The sequence below is a fragment of the Martes martes genome (assembly GCF_963455335.1).
Source record: "Martes martes genome assembly, chromosome: 1".
In the NCBI taxonomy this organism is placed as follows: Eukaryota; Metazoa; Chordata; class Mammalia; order Carnivora; family Mustelidae; genus Martes; species Martes martes.
The window spans coordinates 120,760,384-120,779,991 of NC_137888.1; the positions used below are offsets into that span (position 1 = coordinate 120,760,384).

At 36.1% G+C, this 19,608-nt stretch overlaps 1 protein-coding gene and 1 pseudogene across 2 annotated transcripts in view; one reads left to right on the forward strand and one right to left on the reverse strand.

The window, feature by feature from the left end:
* The window catches only part of EAF2 (ELL associated factor 2), a 41,564-nt gene that overhangs the window by 11,176 nt on the left and 10,780 nt on the right, over positions 1-19,608 (reverse strand). Inside the window, exons 3-5 of the mRNA XM_080811112.1 lie at positions 14,976-15,112; positions 12,688-12,833; positions 4,954-5,214 (exon numbers count right to left, since the gene is read on the reverse strand). Of these exons, the coding sequence (XP_080667238.1) occupies positions 4,954-5,214; positions 12,688-12,833; positions 14,976-15,112 (544 nt within the window). The remainder of the gene's footprint in view (positions 1-4,953; positions 5,215-12,687; positions 12,834-14,975; positions 15,113-19,608) is intronic.
* LOC308351197 (ribonuclease inhibitor-like) lies at positions 5,737-7,157 on the forward strand (annotated as a pseudogene). The gene is made up of 2 exons: positions 5,737-5,751; positions 6,042-7,157. The product of its transcript is annotated as a ribonuclease inhibitor-like (transcript).

Genomic DNA, 19,608 nt, shown 5'->3' on the forward strand with positions numbered 1-19,608 from the left:
TGAGGGAAATTGGAAGGGGAGGTGAACCATGAGAGACTATGGACTCTGAAAAACAACCTGAGGGTTTTGAAGGGGCGGGGTGGGAGGGTGGGGGAACCAGGTGGTGGGTATTAGGGAGGGCACAGATTGCATGGAGCACTGGGTGTGGTGAAAAAACAATGAATACTGTTACGCTGAAAATAAATAAAAAATTAAAAAAAAAAAAAAAAAAAAAAAAAAAAACCAAAATGAGATATCACCTTATACCTGTCAGAATGGCTAAAATCAGAAAGACAATAAATAGCAAGTGTTGGTGGGGATGAGGAGAAAAAGTAACCCTTATACACTGTTGGTAGGAATGTAAATTGGAGCATCGAGTGGGAAACAGTATGTAGGTTCCTCAAAAAAATTAAAAATAGAAATATTATATGATCCAATAATTCCACCCCTGGGTATTCACTCAAAGAAAATGTAAACCCTATTTCAAAAAGATACACATACTCCTATGTTTATCATAGCATTATTTACAATAGCCCAGATATGGAAGCAACCTGAGACTCAGAAGGATAAAGAATATGTGTTATGTATCTACAATGAAATATTATGCAGTCATAAAAAAGGATGAGATCATTCCATTTGTGATGACATGGATGAACCTAGAAAGTATTATGCTAAGTGGAAGAAGACTGAGAAAGACAATAACCATATAATTTCACTTATATGTGGAATGTAAAAAAAATGAGCAAAAAGCAGAATCAGACCTATAAATCCAGAGAACTGATGGTTGTCAGAGAGGAGGAGAAACAAGGACAGGCAAAATGGGTGCAGGTGAGTGGGAGATGTAGGCTTGCAGTTGAGGAATGAACAAGTCACAGGAATAAATTAGGCACAGCATAAGGAATATAGCCAATGATATTATAATTGCATAGTGACAGACAGTAGCTAAACTTGAGGTGAGCACAGCATATTGCATAAACTTGTGGAATCACTATGTTGAAATGTAACATTTTTGTGTCAACTACACTCATAAAACAATTTTTAATAAACAAATAAATTTATTATTTAAAGTACATAAACATGTGGCTACTTTATTGTGTTCTGGAATAACCACGCTTGAATATTTACAAAGTGGAATGCATATTACTTTAATGTAAGTTATTTTAATTTTGTCTTAATATTATATTAAGTTATTTTCAAAGATGTATGTACCTAGGTGATACTAAGTTATGAAATTCACTTCAAGATAGTTAAAGGGGACTTTAAAATATCTTTTTATAAAAGATGGTATTGGGTCTGATAAGGTTAAAAAATGAGATCATTGTAGTAACAGTAAGAGGATTTATTTCCCTTTTTTGGAATATTTAATTTGGATAAAATATATCAGAAAAAGAAATTCACCGCTTTTTAAGAGAAAGCCCAAGTGGTTACTACTAGTATAACAAATCACTACTGGCTTTTGCATATAATTCTTGCATCTACAATTATTTTATTATTCCTATAGTTTGTTGATTCTCCTGAATTTTTTTTGTAGACAATTATGTTTTCTTTCTTGTTTTCAATTCTTATATCTCATCTCTTGTTTTATTGCTTTTGTTAGAACATTCAGTACAATGTATGAATGAATAGAATAGAATGTTATTAGTGAATAGAAATCATGATATCAGTCTTCCTTGTCTTCTTCCTAACTTGAGAATGCTTGATGGGTCTAAATTACCATGTCAGCAATAGTTTTGTTTTTTGTAATTAACTTTCATGAAGTTAAAGAAATTTTCTTATATTAGGCCTTTGGTAAAAGTTTTAAAATTAATAAATACTAAGTTTTGTTAAAATCAAATTTGCTAAAATGATCATATGACTTCATTCCTATAATCTCTTAATGTGGTGAATTATACTGCTAACAATTCAGATATTGAACATTTCTTACATTTCTGTGATAACCCTTATTTGGTCATGACTTAGCTATCTTGTTTGAAGTGCATGGATTATTCAATTTTCTAATGTCTTCTTTAGCAATTTTGTAACTGTGTTCTTTTTTTTTTTAAGATTTTATTAATTTATTTGAAAGAGAGAGAGAGAGAGAGGGCACATGAACAAGGGTGAGGGAAAGGCAGAAGAAAAGGGAGGGGGAGAAGCCGACTCCCTGCTAAGCAAGGAGCCCGACACAGGGCTCGATCCCAGGACCTTGGCATCATGACCTGAGCCAAAGGCAGCCACTTAAATGGCTGAGCCACCTACGTGCCACTCAATTTTTTTTTAAAGAACATTTTTGAGGCTATAAATTTCCCTGTAAATATCATTTTGGTTGCATCCTCAAATTACTGAGATATATTATTTTTGATATTACTTAATTGTGAATATTTTATAATTTCCTTATAGTTTCCTTTTAATGTGTAAATTATTAGGCATGTGCTTTGAACTTTGCAAGCATGTATTTTAAAATAATTTTTGTTGTTTATGTTTGCATTGTATTATAATCCTATAATATGATCAATAAAATGTGAATTCTTTGAAATAATTTTATTTCCTTTTTCTCAATAGGAAGAAATTTCTAAAATGTTTTATATATGCCTTAAAAGAATGTCTACTTCATACTTTGGATTGTAGAATGCTATATTTACTATTAGAATAGGTATGTTAATTATGTAGTTCAAGGCTTTTATACCCTTATTAAATTTTGTCTGCTTGGTTACAGATGGATTAAATATTCCATTATGACAGAGACTTGTAAATAACTCCTTCATCTATCAATTTTTATCATAAATACACACACACACACACAGCTACACATTTTAATATATATGCACATAAATGGTGAAGATATATAATTATGGGCATATAAATTTGTAATTCTTTTTTTTTAAAGATTTTATTTATTTGACAGAGAGACAGAGAGATCACAAGTAGGCAGAGAGGCAGGCAGAGAGAGAGGAGGAAGCAGGCTCCCCACTGAGCAGAGGGCCTGATGTGGGGCTAGATCCCAGGACCCTGGGATCATGACCTGAGCTGAAGGCAGAGGCTTAACCCTCTGAGCCACCCAGGCACCCCCATAAATTTGTAATTCTTTATCCTCCTGGTGAATGGGAACTTTTGTCATTATTTGGCCATTCAAAAAATCAGACACTCCAATTTTACCTCTTAAGGTAGGAAGATTAGCACTAACGACATTAGTAACTAGAAGTTCAAAAGACCTTTCCTGGTCCCTATTTAATTCATAGCTTCACTTTCTCTGCCACCCAGACTTGGCTCCTTCCTTCTTTAGTTCTGTTATTTGGCTAGAGCTAGAGTCAATCCTTCCTAGCTGCTTTCTCTGTTATTATTAACACAGTGAAATTAGCTTTAAATAAACAGAAAGTCCCATTCTCCCCCTAAGAGTATAAACCTGTATGCTTTTATTAAAAAGCATTTATTGAGCATCTACTATGTATCAAGGACTCTGCTAAACATAATTGGTGTCTTCCTGGAGCTTATACTTTAGAAGAAAGTAAATCACACTAAAGATAAACCTTTATAATGATGACATTTGATATAAACAAGATATTGCTCTGAAGTTCTACAAAAAGGGGAATTTGACCTTGTCAGGAAGGTGTCCTTGATAAAGTATGCCTTGAATTGTAATTTAAAGGAGAAAAAGCTAACTACATGAAAGGAAGGAAGTGTTTCTTCCTGAATGTATAGCAGTGTATAAGGGCTCTGAGGTGAGTGAAAGTGTTTGAGTACCATGGCAAAAATTAGGTAAACATTGCTAGAACAGAAAGAGCAAGACCATTATAGTAAGATGTTTTGTCTCTGTCATAAAAAAATTATACACGACCCTTGAACAATGTGAGGGGGATTTATGTTCTAAAAAATGTTCTAAATATATGTTCTAAAAAATTTGTCTAAAACTTTGTCTAAAACTTGTCTAAAACTTGACCCCACAAAAACTTTACTAATAACCTACTGGTGACCAGAGCCCTTACTGATAAGAGAAACAGTCAATTAACACATATTTTACATGTTATATGTATTACATATACATGTTCTTAATAACATTAAGAAAATCATAAGGAAAAGAAAATACATTTATAGTACTAAAAAAAGTCTATTGAAAAAAGAATCCATGTATAAGTGGATATGCACCATTTAAACATGTATTGCTTGAGGGTCAACTGTATTGAAAAGTTTAAAGCAGGAGGGGTGAAAAATTATATTTTAATTATGAAAAGATCAAAATGGCAGCAATGTACATAATAGAGCAAAAAAGGGCTTGACTAGTTAGACCAGTTAGAAAGTCACTGCAGAGTTAAAAGCAAGGAATAACAGCAAGTGGAGCTAGAGTGATAGTGGAGATGCAGAGAAGTAGATGAATTTGAGTGAATTTGAGAAACAGTAAGGAGGTAAAATAAATAGGACTTGATGAAGGACTGACTACACTATAAAAAGGGATTGGAAGTAAATCCTTGCATATAATTAGGCTTCTGGATTATATCATTTGATGAATCCTGCCTTTCACTAAACACAGTAAGCTAATGATTATGAGCTGGTTTTGGATAAGGTGAATTTGGGATGCCCTTACTAAAAGATGGTGTTGGACCTACCTGTTTCCAGAGCTCAGAGTCTGGGTCAGAGATGCAAATTTACAAGTACTAATTACATCAGAAATATGGAAGAGATTATCTAGGGAAAGAATGTAGAGTAAAAAGAAAAAAGACCTAGAATTAAGGCTTGAGAACTCCAGTTTCTAATGACTAAGTAAAAGATTCTAAATTGGCAAAGGAGAAAGAGAAATGTATCTAGAGAGATGGGAGAAAAACCAATAAGACATTATGTCACAGAATGAAAAGAAAAGGAATGACTCAACAAAAGATACTTAATCATAGTATCAAATGAATAAAATAAGAGTTTTTTTCTCTTAACCCAAATTTTAGATCATAATCACTATGGCTCCACTGTGAATTTTTACTTTTTCAATTACTCATGTTTATATATACTTACTTAAAGTATTCATCAGAAGGCCACTATTGTCATGAGATCTATTCTGGCCAGCATCCATATCAGAAATCCTGCCATGTGGCATGGCAAACATGGCAGGATATCCTGAGATATAATTCCCTGGCTCAGAAGGAGAGGATGTGCACTCTTCATCATCTGAGTCACTGGAACTATCCTCACTACTTGAAGATGATGAATTTTTGGAATCTGATGAACTATCACAACTACTCATTTGGTCCATTAGACTAGCTTCTGCCTTCAGTTCTGAAAATAAAACAGAAATTAATAGATAGGTTAAATAAATAATATTAAACATAAATATTAAATAAGTATCATAAAATTTGAATGTGTTAGCTTCTAAGAAACGGTTGATGAGGAATAAATGAGATTAAACATACATTTACAGCATTTTAAGCATTTTATTTAAAAAGTTCCTCTACCATTAAAAAACATAGGCATTTCACTCAGCGAAAGAAGTCAAGCAGAGAGAGCCAATTATCATATGTTCTAACTCAATTATGGAATATAAGGAATAACACAGAGGATACTGGGAGATGGAGAGGAGAAGTGAGTTGGGGGAAATCAGAGGGGGAGACAATCCATGAGAGACTGTGGATTCTGAGAAACAAACTGAGGGTTTTGGAGGGGGAATGGGTAGGGGGTGGGGTAAGCCTGGTGGTGGGTATTATGGAAGGCATGCATTACATGGAGCACTGGGTGTGGTGCATAAACAATGAATTTTGGAACAATGAAAAAAAATTAGATTAAAAAAAAAAGACATAGACAATGCCAAATCTAAATGCTACACTTATACCATTATACTTAATTAAATATATATGTAATTTAAGTAAAGAATGTGAAAAATTAAAACTGTAAAAATTAAAATCTATTTTGGCAGAAACTACCCTCCAAATCCTCTTACTCTCCCAATACATATAAGGAAACAGTACATACAGATGGATTTCTTTTTTTTTTTTCTAGCTGTTCTGACCTATAGTTGACAAAACTATATATTGAAAGTGTACGACAGGCTCCCCAGCCTCAGTGTAAAAAGCAGTTTGGCCTGAGAAAACATTTTGCCTTGAACCAAGAATCTGGACATTCAGTGTGAGCAGTTGGGTGATGCTGAGTGGAGAGAGCTCCTGCCTCTGATCCAACAGTTCAAGGTGGTCAGGCTGGATGTCAGGGGTCTCACAGAGCTGTGTTGCAAGGATGTCAGCTGTGCTCTCTGGGCCAATCCCCGCCTGACTGAGCTTAGGCTGTGCACCAAAAGAGCTGGGTGATGCTGGTATGCACCTCGTGCTCTAGGGCCTGTAGAGTCCTACCTGCAAGATACAGAATTGCTGCCTGATGGAGGCTGGCTGTGGGGTTCTGTCCTGTGTGCAGCACTTGGTGCCCATCCTTCACGAACTGTACTTCACTGATAATTTGTTGGCGGATGCAGGCCTGCAGCTGTTCCGCAAATTTCTCTTGGACTCCCAGTGTTGCTGTGAGATCCTTCAGCTCGAGTACTGCAACCTGATAGCTGCTAGTTTTGAGCCCCAAGCTGTGGTGTTCACAGGCCAAGCATCATTCCAAGGAGTTCATGGTGAGCAACGATGACATCTGCAAAGCTGGCGTCTGAGTGCTATACAACGGCCCCGTGGACTCTACCTGCCACCAGTTTGAGACGCTCGAGCTGGAGAACTGTGGTCTCATATCGGCCAACGGGAAGAACCTGTGTGGTACTGTGACCTCCAAGGACTCACTGCAGGCGCTGGACCTGGGTGACAAGCTGGGTGACCCGGGCATTGCTGAGCTATGCCCCAGAATGCTACACCACAGATCCTGACTCAGGGCCCTGTGGCTCTGGGACTGTGACATCACCACCAGGGGCTATAGAGACCTATGCCATGTCCTTAGAGCCAAGGAGAGCCTGAAGAGTTGAGCCTGGTGGGCAAAGTCCTGTAGCTTACAGCCGCCTGCTGCCACCACTTCAGCACGACATTGACCCAAAACAACAGTATCTGGTGATGCTGCCAATGAGCAACAACAAGCTGGGGGATTCTGGAGTTCAGGAACTCTGCAATGGTCTGGGCCATCCCAGCACCACACTGTGAGTGCCCTGGCTTGGGGAATGCAACATGATAGACAGTGGCTGTCAAAGCCTGGCCTTGCTCCTGCTGGCCATCCACAGCCTGCACAAGCAGCACTTCAGGCAACAATGACATGCTCTGGAATAGTACGACATCTCCTGGGTGAAGACAGGATTGCCTGCAGGTCCGGGAAGGGCTCAAGCTGAGCCTGAGGCCCATCTCCTGAGTAGCCTCCAGCCCCACCTTCTGAAACCTGCTCTTCTGACAGGCCCTACCTGGGACCCTGCAGAGGACTGGCTGCTCCTAGGGGCTTTCACTCTGGTGTCCTAGCTTTGACTGAAGAAAAACACTCAAATCAACTGATTTCTGTGAGAAAATTTTAGACATAATTATTAAAGCACTTTTTTTTGGCAAGAGGAAAAAAACCAAAATGTACAACTTAATGCTTTGATGTACATTATTCATCACCTCATAGTTTCTCTGTGTGTGTGTGTGAGTCAGTGATGGGAACACGTAAGATCTGCTCTCTTAGAAAATTTAGACACCATACTACTGGCACAAAAATAGACACATAGATCAATAGAACAGAATAGAAAACCCAGAAATGAACTCACAACTTTGACAAGGCAGGAGAGAATATCCAGTGGGAAAAAGTCTCTTCAACAAATAGCATTGGGGAAATTGGGCAGCAACATGCAAAAGGATGAAACTGGACCACTCTCTTACACCATACACAAAAATAAATGTAAAATGGATTAAAGACCTAACTGTGAGACATAAAATCCAAGAGGAAAGCACAGGCAGTAACCTCTTTGACATCAGCCACAGTAACTGCTTACTAGATATGTCTCATGAGGCAAGGAAACAAAAGCAAAAATAAACTATTAGGACTTCATCAAAATAAAGAGCTTCTGTACAGCAAAGAAAACAACAAAACTAAAAGGCAACCTTCAGAATGGGAGAAGATATTTGCAAATGACATATCTCACAAGGGGTTAATATAAAAAAATATAAAAAACTTATCAAACTTGACACCAGAAAAAAACAAATAATCTGATTAAATAATGGGCAGAAGACATGAATAGACATTTTTCCAATGAAGACAGATGGCTAATAGTCACATGTTATGGAAACGGCCTAAATGTCCATGGGCTGATGAATGGATAAAGAAGATGTGAGATTTGTATATATATACATTATATATATAAACTTTATATATAAATATATATTTTATATATACACACATAAAATCCTCCAATGGAATATTACTCAGCCATAAAAAAGAATGAAATCTTGTCATTTGTAACAACATGGATAGAGCTGGAGAGTATTATGCTAAGTGAAATAAGTCAGTCAGAAAGACAAATACCATAGGATTTCACTCATGTGGAATTTAAGAAACGAACAAATGAACATAGGGGGAAAAAAGAGAGAGAGGCAAACCAAGAACCCTACACTTAAATGTACAAAACAAACTGAGGGTTGCTGGATGGGAGACTGGGGGGTATGGGGTAAATAGGTGATGGGGATTAAGGAATGCACATGTTGTGATGAACAGTGGGTGTTGTATGTGAGTGTTGAATCAATAAATTGTATATCTGAAACTAATATTACACTGTTAACTAACTAGAATTTAAATAAAATCTTTAAAAAATTTAGAGGTGGTGGGTATTAAGGAGGGCACATATTGTATAGAGCACTGGGTATTATACACAAACAATGAAAAATGAAACACTACATCAAAAACTAATGATGTATGTGGAGAATGGGGAACCCTCCTACACTGCTGGTGGGAATGCAAGCTGGTGCAACCACTCTGGAAAACAGCATGGAGGTTCCTCAAAAAGTTGAAAATAGAGCTATCCTACAACCCAGCAATGGCACTACTGGGTATTTACCCTAAAGATACAAACGTAGTGATCCAAAGGGGCACGTGCACCCGAATGTTTAAAGCAGCAATGTCCACAATAGCCAAACTATGGAAAGAACCTAGATGCCCATCAACAGGTGAATGGATAAAGAAGATGTGGTATATATATACAATGGAATACTGTGTAGCCATCAAAAGAAATGAAATCTTGCCTTTTGCGACCACGTGGATGGAACTAGAGTGTATTATGCTTAGTGAAATAAGTCAATCAGAGAAAGACAATTATCATATGATCTCCCTGATATGAGGAAGTTGAGAGGCAACATGGGGGGTTTGGGGGGTAGGAAAAGAATAAATGAAACAGGATGGGATTGGGAGGGAGACAAACCATAAGAGATACTTAATCTCTCAAAACAAACTGAGGGTTGCCGAGGGGAGGCAGGTAGGGAGAGGGTGGTTGGGTTATGGACATTGGGGAAGGTATGTGCTATGGTGAGTGCTGTTAAGTGTGTAAACCTGGCGATTCACAGACCTGTATCCTGGGGCTAATAATACATTATATGTTAATAAAAAAATTAAAAGAAAAAAAATAAAGATTTCTAAACAGGGGAAAAAACTAATGATGTGTTGTATGGTGACTAACATAACACAATAAAAAAAATTTAGACACCATAGTGTATATTAGATCCCCAGAACTTATTCATCTTATAACTCAAAGTTTTTACCCTTTGACCAATATCTCCTCTTTTTCCCTACCCCTACAGTCCCTGGCAACCACCCTCCTACACGGTATCTATGCGTTTAACTTTTTTAGATTGCTTCCACATGTGATCAAATAATATTTACCTTTCTCTGTGTAGGTTATTTCACTTATTTCTCTTTCCAATAGTTTGTTAGTATATGGAAATGTAACTGGTTTTTGTATATTGATTTTGTATCCTGCAACTTTACTGAATTCACTTATTCTAACAGTTTTTTGGTGGAGTCTTTAGGGTTTTTTAGGCATAAGCTCATGTCATCTGTAGAAACAAATTTATTTCCTCTTTCCAATTTAGATCCATTTCTTTTTCTTGCCCAATTGCTCTGGCTAGGATTTTAGTACTATGCAGAATAGAAGTAAAGAGAATGTCTTTTCTTTTCTTTTTAATTTCTTTTTTTTATTATGTTATGTTAGTCATCATACAGTACATCATTAGTTTTTTTGTGTGGTTTTTTTCATCATTAGTTTTTGACGTAGTGTTTCATGGTTCATTGTTTACATATAACACCCAGTGCTTTATGCAATACATGCCCTCCTTAATACGCATCACTGGACTCAACCTATCCCCCACCTCAGAACCCTGAGTTTGATTCCCGGAGTCCATAGTCTCTCATGGTTTGTCTCCCCCTGTGACTTTCCCCACTCACTGCAAGTTGGTACAGCCACTTTGGAAAACAATGTGGAGGTTCCTTAAAAAGTTAAAAATAGAGCTACCCTATGACCCAGCATTTGTACACTGGGAATTTACCCCAAAGATAAAAAAAAAAAAAAAGGGCCATATATACCCAAATGTTCATAGCGGCAATGTCCACAATAGCCAAACTGTGGAAGGAGCCGAGATGCCTTTCTCTAGATGAATGAATAAAGAAGATGAGAGTGTCTTGTCTTATTCCTGATCTTAGAAGAAAACTTTCAGCTTTTCGCTGTTGAGTATGATAGCTGTAGGCTTCTCACAGATGGCCTTTATTATGTAGATCTATATTTATTCTATATCTAATTCATTGAGAGTTTTTAAGGTGAAAGTGTTGAATTTTGTCAAGTGCTTTTTCTTCATCTACTGCATCTACTGCATCTGTTAATATGATATAGCACATCCATTGATTTGCATATGTTGAAATATCCTTGCATCCCCAGCATAAATCCCATTTGATGATGGTGTATGATCCATTTAACATGCTATTGAACCTGGTTGGCTAGTATTTTGTTGAGGACTTTTTCACCTACGTTCATCTGGGATATTGGTCTATAATTTTTTTAGTGTCCTTCTCTGGCTTTTGATATCAGAGTAATACTGGCTTTGTAAAATTAATTTGAAAGTGTTTCCTCCTCTTCAATTTGCTGGAATAGCTTGAGAAGATCTGGCATTAATTCTTTTTTAAACATTTGGTAGATTTCACCAGTAAAGCCATCTATATGGACCTGGGCTTTTCTTTGCTAGGAGATTTTTGATTACTGATTCAATCTCCTTACTTATTATTGGTCTGTTCAGATTTTCTTTTTCTTCATGATTCAGTCTTGGTAGGTTGTCTCTTTCTAGGAATTTATCCATTTCTTCTCGGTTATACAACTTGTTGGCATATAATCTTTCAGTCTCTTGTGAATGTATTTCTGTAGTATCAGTTATAATGTCTCTTTCATTTCTCTTTTTTCTTCATTAGTTAAAAGTTGGTTAATCTTTTTAAAAAACCAAATCACCTTCATTCATCTTTTCTATTGTTTTTGTAGTCTATTTCTCTTATTTCAATTCTGAATAATCTTTGTTATTTCCTTCCTTATACTGAATTTTGGCTTAGCTTGCTCTTTTTCTAGTTCCTTGAGGTTATAAAGTTAGGTTATTTGAGATCTTAATTTTTTCTTAATGTAGGCATTTATTCCTATAAATTTCTTTCTTGAGCAGCTTTTGCTGTATCCTATAAGTTCTGGTATATTGCCCTTCCATTTCATATATTTCAAGATTTTTTTTAAATTTTTTATTTCTTTTCAGCGTAACAGTATTCATTGTTTTTTCATCACACCCAGTGCTCCATGCAATCCGTGCCCTCCCTAATACCCACCACCTGGTTCCCCCAACCTCCCACCCCTCGCCCCTTCAAAACCCTCAGGTTATTTTTATTTCAAGATTTTTAAAAATTTAATTTAATTTAATTTTTTCAGTGTTCCAAGATTCATTGTTTATGCACCACACCCAATGGTCTGTGCAATACGTGCCCTCCATAATACCCACAACCAGGCTCACCCATCCACCCACACCCCTCCCTTCCAAAAGAAGGGAGAAGTTTTTAAGAAAAGTTTGTTTCAAACTTTTTAAGAAAAGTTTGTTTCTTAAAGTCCACAGTCTCTTATGGTTTGTCTCCCCTTCCAATTTCCCCCGATTCGCTTTTCCTTTAAAATTTCCCTTCTGATTTCTTCTTCGACCCATTGGTTGTTCAGGTGCATGTTGTTTAGTTTCCACAAATTTGTGAATTTTCCCATTTTCTTCCCATTGTTGATACTAATTTCAAACCACTGTGGTTGGAAAAGATACTTAATATTATTTCAGTCTCCTTAAACTCATTAAGACTTGCTTTGTGACCTAACATATGTTGTATCATGGAGAATGTTCAGCATATACTTGAGAGAAATGTGTATTCTGCTGCTATTGGATAGCATGTTTTATACAAACATGTTAGGTATATCTGGTCTAAAGTCTAGTTCAAATCCAATATTTTCTTATTGATTTTCTTGATGTCTTGATGATATATGTATTGTTGAATGATATGTTGATGATATATCTATTGTTGAAAGTGAGGGTATTGAAGTCCCCTACTATTTTTGCATTGCTAGCTCTATTTCTTCCCAGATCTATAAATGTGTAATATTATTAGGGTGCTCCAATATTGGATGCATGGATGCATATACATTTTCAACCATTATATCCTCTTGATGAAATAATCCCTTTATCATTATCTAATGACCTTCTTTGTCTCTTGTGTTTCCATGACTGAAATCTTAATAATTTCTTACAAGGGGCATTATACACATTTAGATTTTACCTCTTTCAATATCATCCATGGGAGATGCTGGGGACATTTTGTCTTCAGATGGAGAACGTTTCACAAGATTGGGAGTCCTAGCTGAATTTCGCATTTGTTGCTGCTGCTGTTCTATACGATACTGAATTTTACTACTTCCTTCAACTCTGGAATTAAGAATATCAAAGCTCAATACAAGGATGATAGAAATTTAACAACTGCAACTTACAAAGTTACTAGAATTAACCACTTGTTCTTTTCCCTAAAGATCCTTAAAATGACATTCAAAAATTAAAACATTAGTTTAGTTCATTATTTAACAACTATTTATTGGGCTCTGCTGTATGCATGATATACACACAGATCCAGTGGGGGATACAAATGTAAATAAAAAACAAGATTACTACTCAAAATTGAAAAAATAAGATATACACAAATTACAAAGATAAACAGAAATTATACATAAGTGTATAACAAATACAACATATCCCCTAAATTCTAAAATTATCATTTCTGTTAAAATCAATTCACTTTCACATTTTTCATTCCCAACTTTAAGACACGTTACTAAAGGAGATTCATACACTTTCTTTTGAGTATTTTTAAGAGAAAAGTATATAATACAGTTATGCTTGACTTCTGTATCTTCCATTTCCAGTCACCAAATCCTATCAGTTCTACCTTCACCGAGTATTTAGAACCTCACTATTCTCTTCATTCCTACTTTCAAAAATCATGGTTTATGTATTTTTCTGTTTACCACATTGTTTCATTCTACCCAACTTGTTTGGTGGATTAATGTTTCAAAAAAATGTAATCAAGTCAATCTCCTTATACCGGGGCACAGAAACAAATGTCTGCTCTATTCAAACAGGTCTTACTCACTGGCTCCAAATTAAGTCAGATATATTCCTGCCTTCAAGCTTTGCCTACAACTTCATGTTCTCTCTGATCAATTAAATATTTTCTAAACTTTCCTACTAATAAAAATTACTGGGGCAGGGAGGGGATAATAAAAATAGAGCTTCCTAGGGTCCTTCTTTGATCTGAAGTTGGATTTGGAAACTCATATTTAACAAGCACTCATATTAATTCTTATCATAAAGTATGTGGGGGGGGGGGAAGTCCCAAATCTTTTTTCTTTTTTTAAAAAGTTTTTATTTAAATTCTAGTTAGTTAACATACAGTGTAATATTAGTTACAGGTGTAGAATTTAGTGATTCACCACTTATATACAACATTCAGTGCTCATCACAAGTGCCCTCCTTAATTCCCACCACCCATTTAATCTTTCCTTCCACCCACCTCCTATGTGGTAACCATCAGTTTGTTCTCTATGGTTAAGGGTATGCTTCTTGGTTGTCCCTCTCTCTTTTTTTCACCTATGATTGTTTTGTTTCTTAAATTCCACATATGAATGAAATCATATGTTATTTGTCTCTCTCTGACTGACTATTTCACTTAGCATAACTCTCCAGCTCCATCCAGGTCGTTGCAAATGGCAAGATTTCATTCTTTTTTATGGTTGAGTAATATTCCATTGTGTATATACATATACCACATCTTCTTTATCTATTCATCAATTGGTGGACATTTGGGCTGTTTTCATATTTTGGCTATTTGTTGATAATGCTGCTATAAACATCAGGGTGCATGTATCCCTTCGAATTCTTAACCTCTCAAGGCATCAGTAAGGACTCCCTAAATGCTCTAATAAATGATAACTTCTCCATTCCCTTAAGTCCTAGAACAATTTTTGTCTATGCTATTTTTATGGCTTTTAGTGTAGGTCCCTTATATTGCATGATAATGCACCACATGTTTACAAACAAGAATTTGAGATGGCTATATTCTTACTGACTTTTAAAATAGAATTATCTGTTAATCCAGTTAAAATGCAGACATTTTGAGGTTAGTATTTGTATAAGAAATTGTTCTTTTCCTAGTGCCTTACATGTTCTAGGCGCTTAATAAATTTTTACTAGTGAAGATGAAATTATTTTGCAAAGTGTATAATGGCTCTTTTCAGTCCAATTCTATGAAAACACTTATAATAAAATAAATGTAGACCTCCACATACAGAAAACATTCAGAAACAAAAAAGCTTTTATATGTCGGAGAAGAAGGGGTAAAAGTCTTTGGCTAAAGATCTCTACCAAATTCAAACTTAGAAAAAGATTAAAACATTTCTGTACCATGCAGAAATAATCCTTGCATAATAATGTAACTTGGTCCAATCATTTCTTTCATTGACATTTCCTTAGCAATTTATTTGTTGATAAAAGTAATTTATTTCATTAACCACATACCTTGTTTTTTTTACAGTGATGTTACTGCTGAGTTTTTCTAGTCGACATTCTCCAGTGTCATGGTTAATAATTAAAATGCATTCTTTTAAGTAAGGTTTCTTTGAACCTTTGAAAACAGTTACTGGTGGAGTTGAACCCTGTTTAAAAAGTTAATTATCATTACTTGAAATTTATCACAGAAATTCAGTTGGGAGAGCCTTTTAAATCTTCTGTGTTTCTCAATCTATGTTATACCTCAAATCATCTAACTTTCCAAGTCTATTAGTTGGACAACAAGGATTCATAGTAAAAAAGACAGAGATGAAGCAAAGCTGAGGTCTCAAACCTGCTATCACTGCGGAAAGGAAATAGAGGAAGTACTTGCCCTAAGTCATTAAAGATTTGTTTCATTGGTCTACAACAGGCAATTGGGATTCGATTTTAATGCAACCAATACATTTTACAGATAAGGGAACAGAAGCCCTGAATCATATTTCCTACCCATTCTCTTCTTCCTGTATAAGCTTAGTTTTTCAAATGTGGTATTTTCTTAAAATGGCGCTTACCTATGCAGATTACCTGTTAGGCTAAACCTCACTATTAATTTTAGCATCATTAAGACTAGGAAAACTGGATATACTTCATGATGCAATATAAAAGTAAACAGCATCACCTATAAAGTATTCTTGCCTAAACACACACACACACACACACACACACACACAGACACACACACACACACATACAATCTCTCATTAAGCCTTTAGATATAACTATCAGTTTACAGCAAATACAAGGAATAGCGGAAGAAATGAGTAGGATACCCCTAAACAGCAATTCAAGGACTCAAATTACAGTTAATAAGAGATTTGTACAATGTTCTTCTTTATGATATTTGTATTCCTACTTAGGATAGATCTTAAAATTATAATACATTATTGCACGTTGAGTTCCTGAACATTAAAGGACTGGATTATGATTCCCTTTCTTGCTCCTAGCACCTGAAGTACCAAGCCCTTCACAAATACCAAATGGATATTGAATATGAACAATCTGAACATTTTGATCCTAAGTAACAAGTTAAATAAAGTTTTCATAGTCTCTATACCTGTCTTCCACACTTTGAACAAGTTTTTAAAAAGCAAAGCTTTTTTATTAAATTGAGCACCATTCCTATCTTAAACTTTAATTACTGCCTATTCCCTTATTCTATACCCCAAGAAAGTAGTATTAAAGTAGTAAACTACCTAAATAAAATCTTAAAAAAAAAAAAAGTAGTAAACTACCAAGAAACTCCCAAGCATATGAGCTGTCTTTGCCTCTAAATTAACTATTGTCAGCAAATGAAATTTAAATCAGAGGCAGCCTGAAAGATAAGGACTCAGCCACCACAGAACTGGGGGTGGAGGGCTCCAGGAAAAGGAAAGAGCAAGTGCAAAAGATCTGAAGGCAGAAAGATGAAGGGAGAGCAAAGGGGTGTGGGAAAGGGAGATGAGCTTGGGCAGATGGATGAGTGTTAGATCCTGCAGGGTCTTGCTGGCTGTGCAGAGGGTTTGAGATTTTTTTTTTTTTCTTGTAAGTCATAAGAAGCACTTGCAGAAGAATGACCATTCATTCATTCATTCATTTATAGCATGCAAGAGCACACACAAGCAGGGGGAGGGGCAAAGGGAGAAGAAGAAAGAGAATCCTAAGCAGGCTTCATGTCCAGCATGGAGCCCAGCGTGGGACTGGATCTCAGGACCCTGAGATCATGACCTAAGCGAAAATCAAAAGTCTGATGCTCAACCAAATGAACCACCCAGGTGTCCCCAGAATTAACCTTTTAAAAAGACTGCCTTGTATAAATGTATGTGAACATCTACAGAGTACTAGACACTGTTCCAAGTGTTCTATATGTATACCATTAAACTCATTCACTCCTCAAAAACGAACCAACAAACAAAAAAATTACTGAATACATCCAATCATCTCTATATTTACTACTTTTACCCAATTTCATAATGCAATCATCATCTCATCTCGGTTCCTATTCTCCTCCCTACTGTCCTTTCAGTTTTTTCCCCTATCTGCTGACAGGGAAATCTGATCATGCCTGATTATGAATACCAGGAAAGGAAATTAATCAGTAATGGAAGGGAAAAGTACAATTGTACTCCCAAACAGGAGCAGAGAAAAAGAAAAAAGAGATGCTTAATGAAACTAATTAAAAAAATGAGGGAAAAACTAAAATAACTAATAAACATACCAAAGATGATAGATGTAAAAATCAGACACATCAGCTTTGAACTAAATGTGGATAGAATTCTTTTAATAAAAACAGGAAGTGTCGAACTCGGTTTAAAAATGAAACAGAGGGGTGCCTGGGTGGCTCAGTGGGTTAAAGCCTCTGCCTTCGGCTCAGGTCATAGTCTCAGGGTCCTGGGATCGAGCCCCGCATCGGGCTCTCTGCTCAGCGGGGAGCCTGCTTCCTCCTCTTTCTCTCTGCCTGCCTTTCTGACTACTTGTGATCTGTCTGTCAAATAAACAAAAATCTTAAAAAAAAAAGAAAGAAAGAAAGAAAAGAAACAGAATAGGACACCTGGGTGGCTCAGTCTGTTGAGCACCTGACTCTTGGTTTTGGCTAAAGTCGTGACCTCAGGTCACGATCTCAGGATTTTGAGATTGAGCCCCGCTTCATGCTCCATGCTTAGTGTGGAGTCTTCTTGGGATTCTCTCTCTCCTTCCCCTTCTACCCCTACCCCTACTCATGTGCTCTCTCTCTCTTTCTCAAAAAATGAATTCATAAAAAAAGAAACAATATTCTGTTAACAAAAGATATATATATATTTTTTTTTAACAAAAGATATATTTAAACAAAATGTCAGCTGAATTAAAAAAACAGACACTGAGATTCCATGAACATGCAAATCAAAAGAAAGGGTGCAATAAATAGGATGTTAAAATAGAACCAGTCCTAAAATAAGCTGAGGTCCCAAGAATGTGGTGGGCTAATTTCTCATTTGAGCTAAATACTCAGTGGACAGAATCAAACAGTTCATCCTGGAAGGGGCATTGCGGAAGAGGGTGGCTTAGAGTGGCATAGTAGCACATCTGACATATAGAACTTCCACAAGTCAACATTTGGGGGCTAAAGTCAAAAGCAGCCATTAGAGATACATTTCCTGCATAATAGGAAGTGTAGTTGGAAGTTTGAAGTGGACTATTTCAATGAGTCCCGCAAAAGTACTCCTCAAAATAGAGACAACACTAAAGAATGCCAAACTTGGACAGCACCAATGACAAATCCTTATAGTTAAGTCTTTTCCCCTCAAAATTAACATTTTGAAATTTCATAATAGCCAAATATAGAGAATTATTTGTAAGGAAGAGAGATTTGTAAATGCCCAATATTAATCAGCTTAATAGCCTTCATTTTTATTAGGTTCTTCTACTTAGCATTAACAAAGGAAATCCAGAGGAATGAAAATAAGAAAATCTACCTTATGAAGGAATGGCCAGAAACTGAAGGTACTCTTAAAAGTAAACAACCTGAGGGTTTTGAAGGGGCGGGGAGTGGGAGATTGGGGGAGCCAGGTGGTGGGTATTAAGGAGGGCACGTATTGCATGGAGCACTAGGTGTGGTGCAAAAACAAGGAATACTGTTACGCTGAAAAGAAATTTAAAAAAAAATACTGTAAAAAAAAAAGTATAGTATAATGAAAGTTCCATTTTATAGGATGACTTCTAGCTTCTAGTCATTTTTACCCAGATGATGAAAGCAAGTTCATAAAGAAAATAGAGAATCTAAATGCCCCAACCAACATTCATTACATTTCCATAAACTTAAGAACTCTGAAGAAATGTTAAACCTCCTACTTGTTTAAAGAAATTCTTAAGGGAAGAAAACCCACAAAGTGTATTTGAGAATGTAATTTCTATTCTTATTCACAATTGTTCTAGGACTGTATGGCCAGCAGAAAAAAATACTTGCTTTCTACAGGTGGTAATTTTAACTATTCCCTTTTATTTCAGCTGTCTAAAAGGGCTATAGAATAAACTTAAAATTCTTTTGCATTACACATTAAACACTTTTTAATCTGATTCCTAAATGCCTTTCCATCTCCCACTATGTTCCTAGTGGACTCCTTCTGATCTAGCCAGAGTGGCTTATATGTAGTTCTTCAAACATAACAGACTTTTTTGTTGCCTTGTCTTAACCCATGTCTTTTTCTTTTCTCTGCCTAAAATGTCTTCTCTCTTTCCTTTACCTGGGTAACTTCCACTCTTCTTCAAGACAGGATACCCTGGCATTTCTTCTTTCTCTGCTGAGTTTTCTTCTGCACTTCTGTAATATTCTGTGTATACCTCTGTGACGGTCCTTACATTTCAATATTTTAATCAGTTATTTCCTTTCTTTCTCATTAAATGGTAATATTTTTCAGGACACTGAACATGTCTAGCTTTCTGCTGTCCCCAATAGCTACTTAGCCCAGGAGTTGCCACACAGAAGGTACGTGCAAATATGGCCCATCTGCCCTCAGTTTCTTTCTCATGCATACATACATGCACACAAATATTGAGACATATTCTTTCTGGATATATCTCTGGTGGACTGGTGAGGGGTATTTCTTCTTCCCAAATTATTTCTTTGCTCTTTTAGAAATTTACAGTG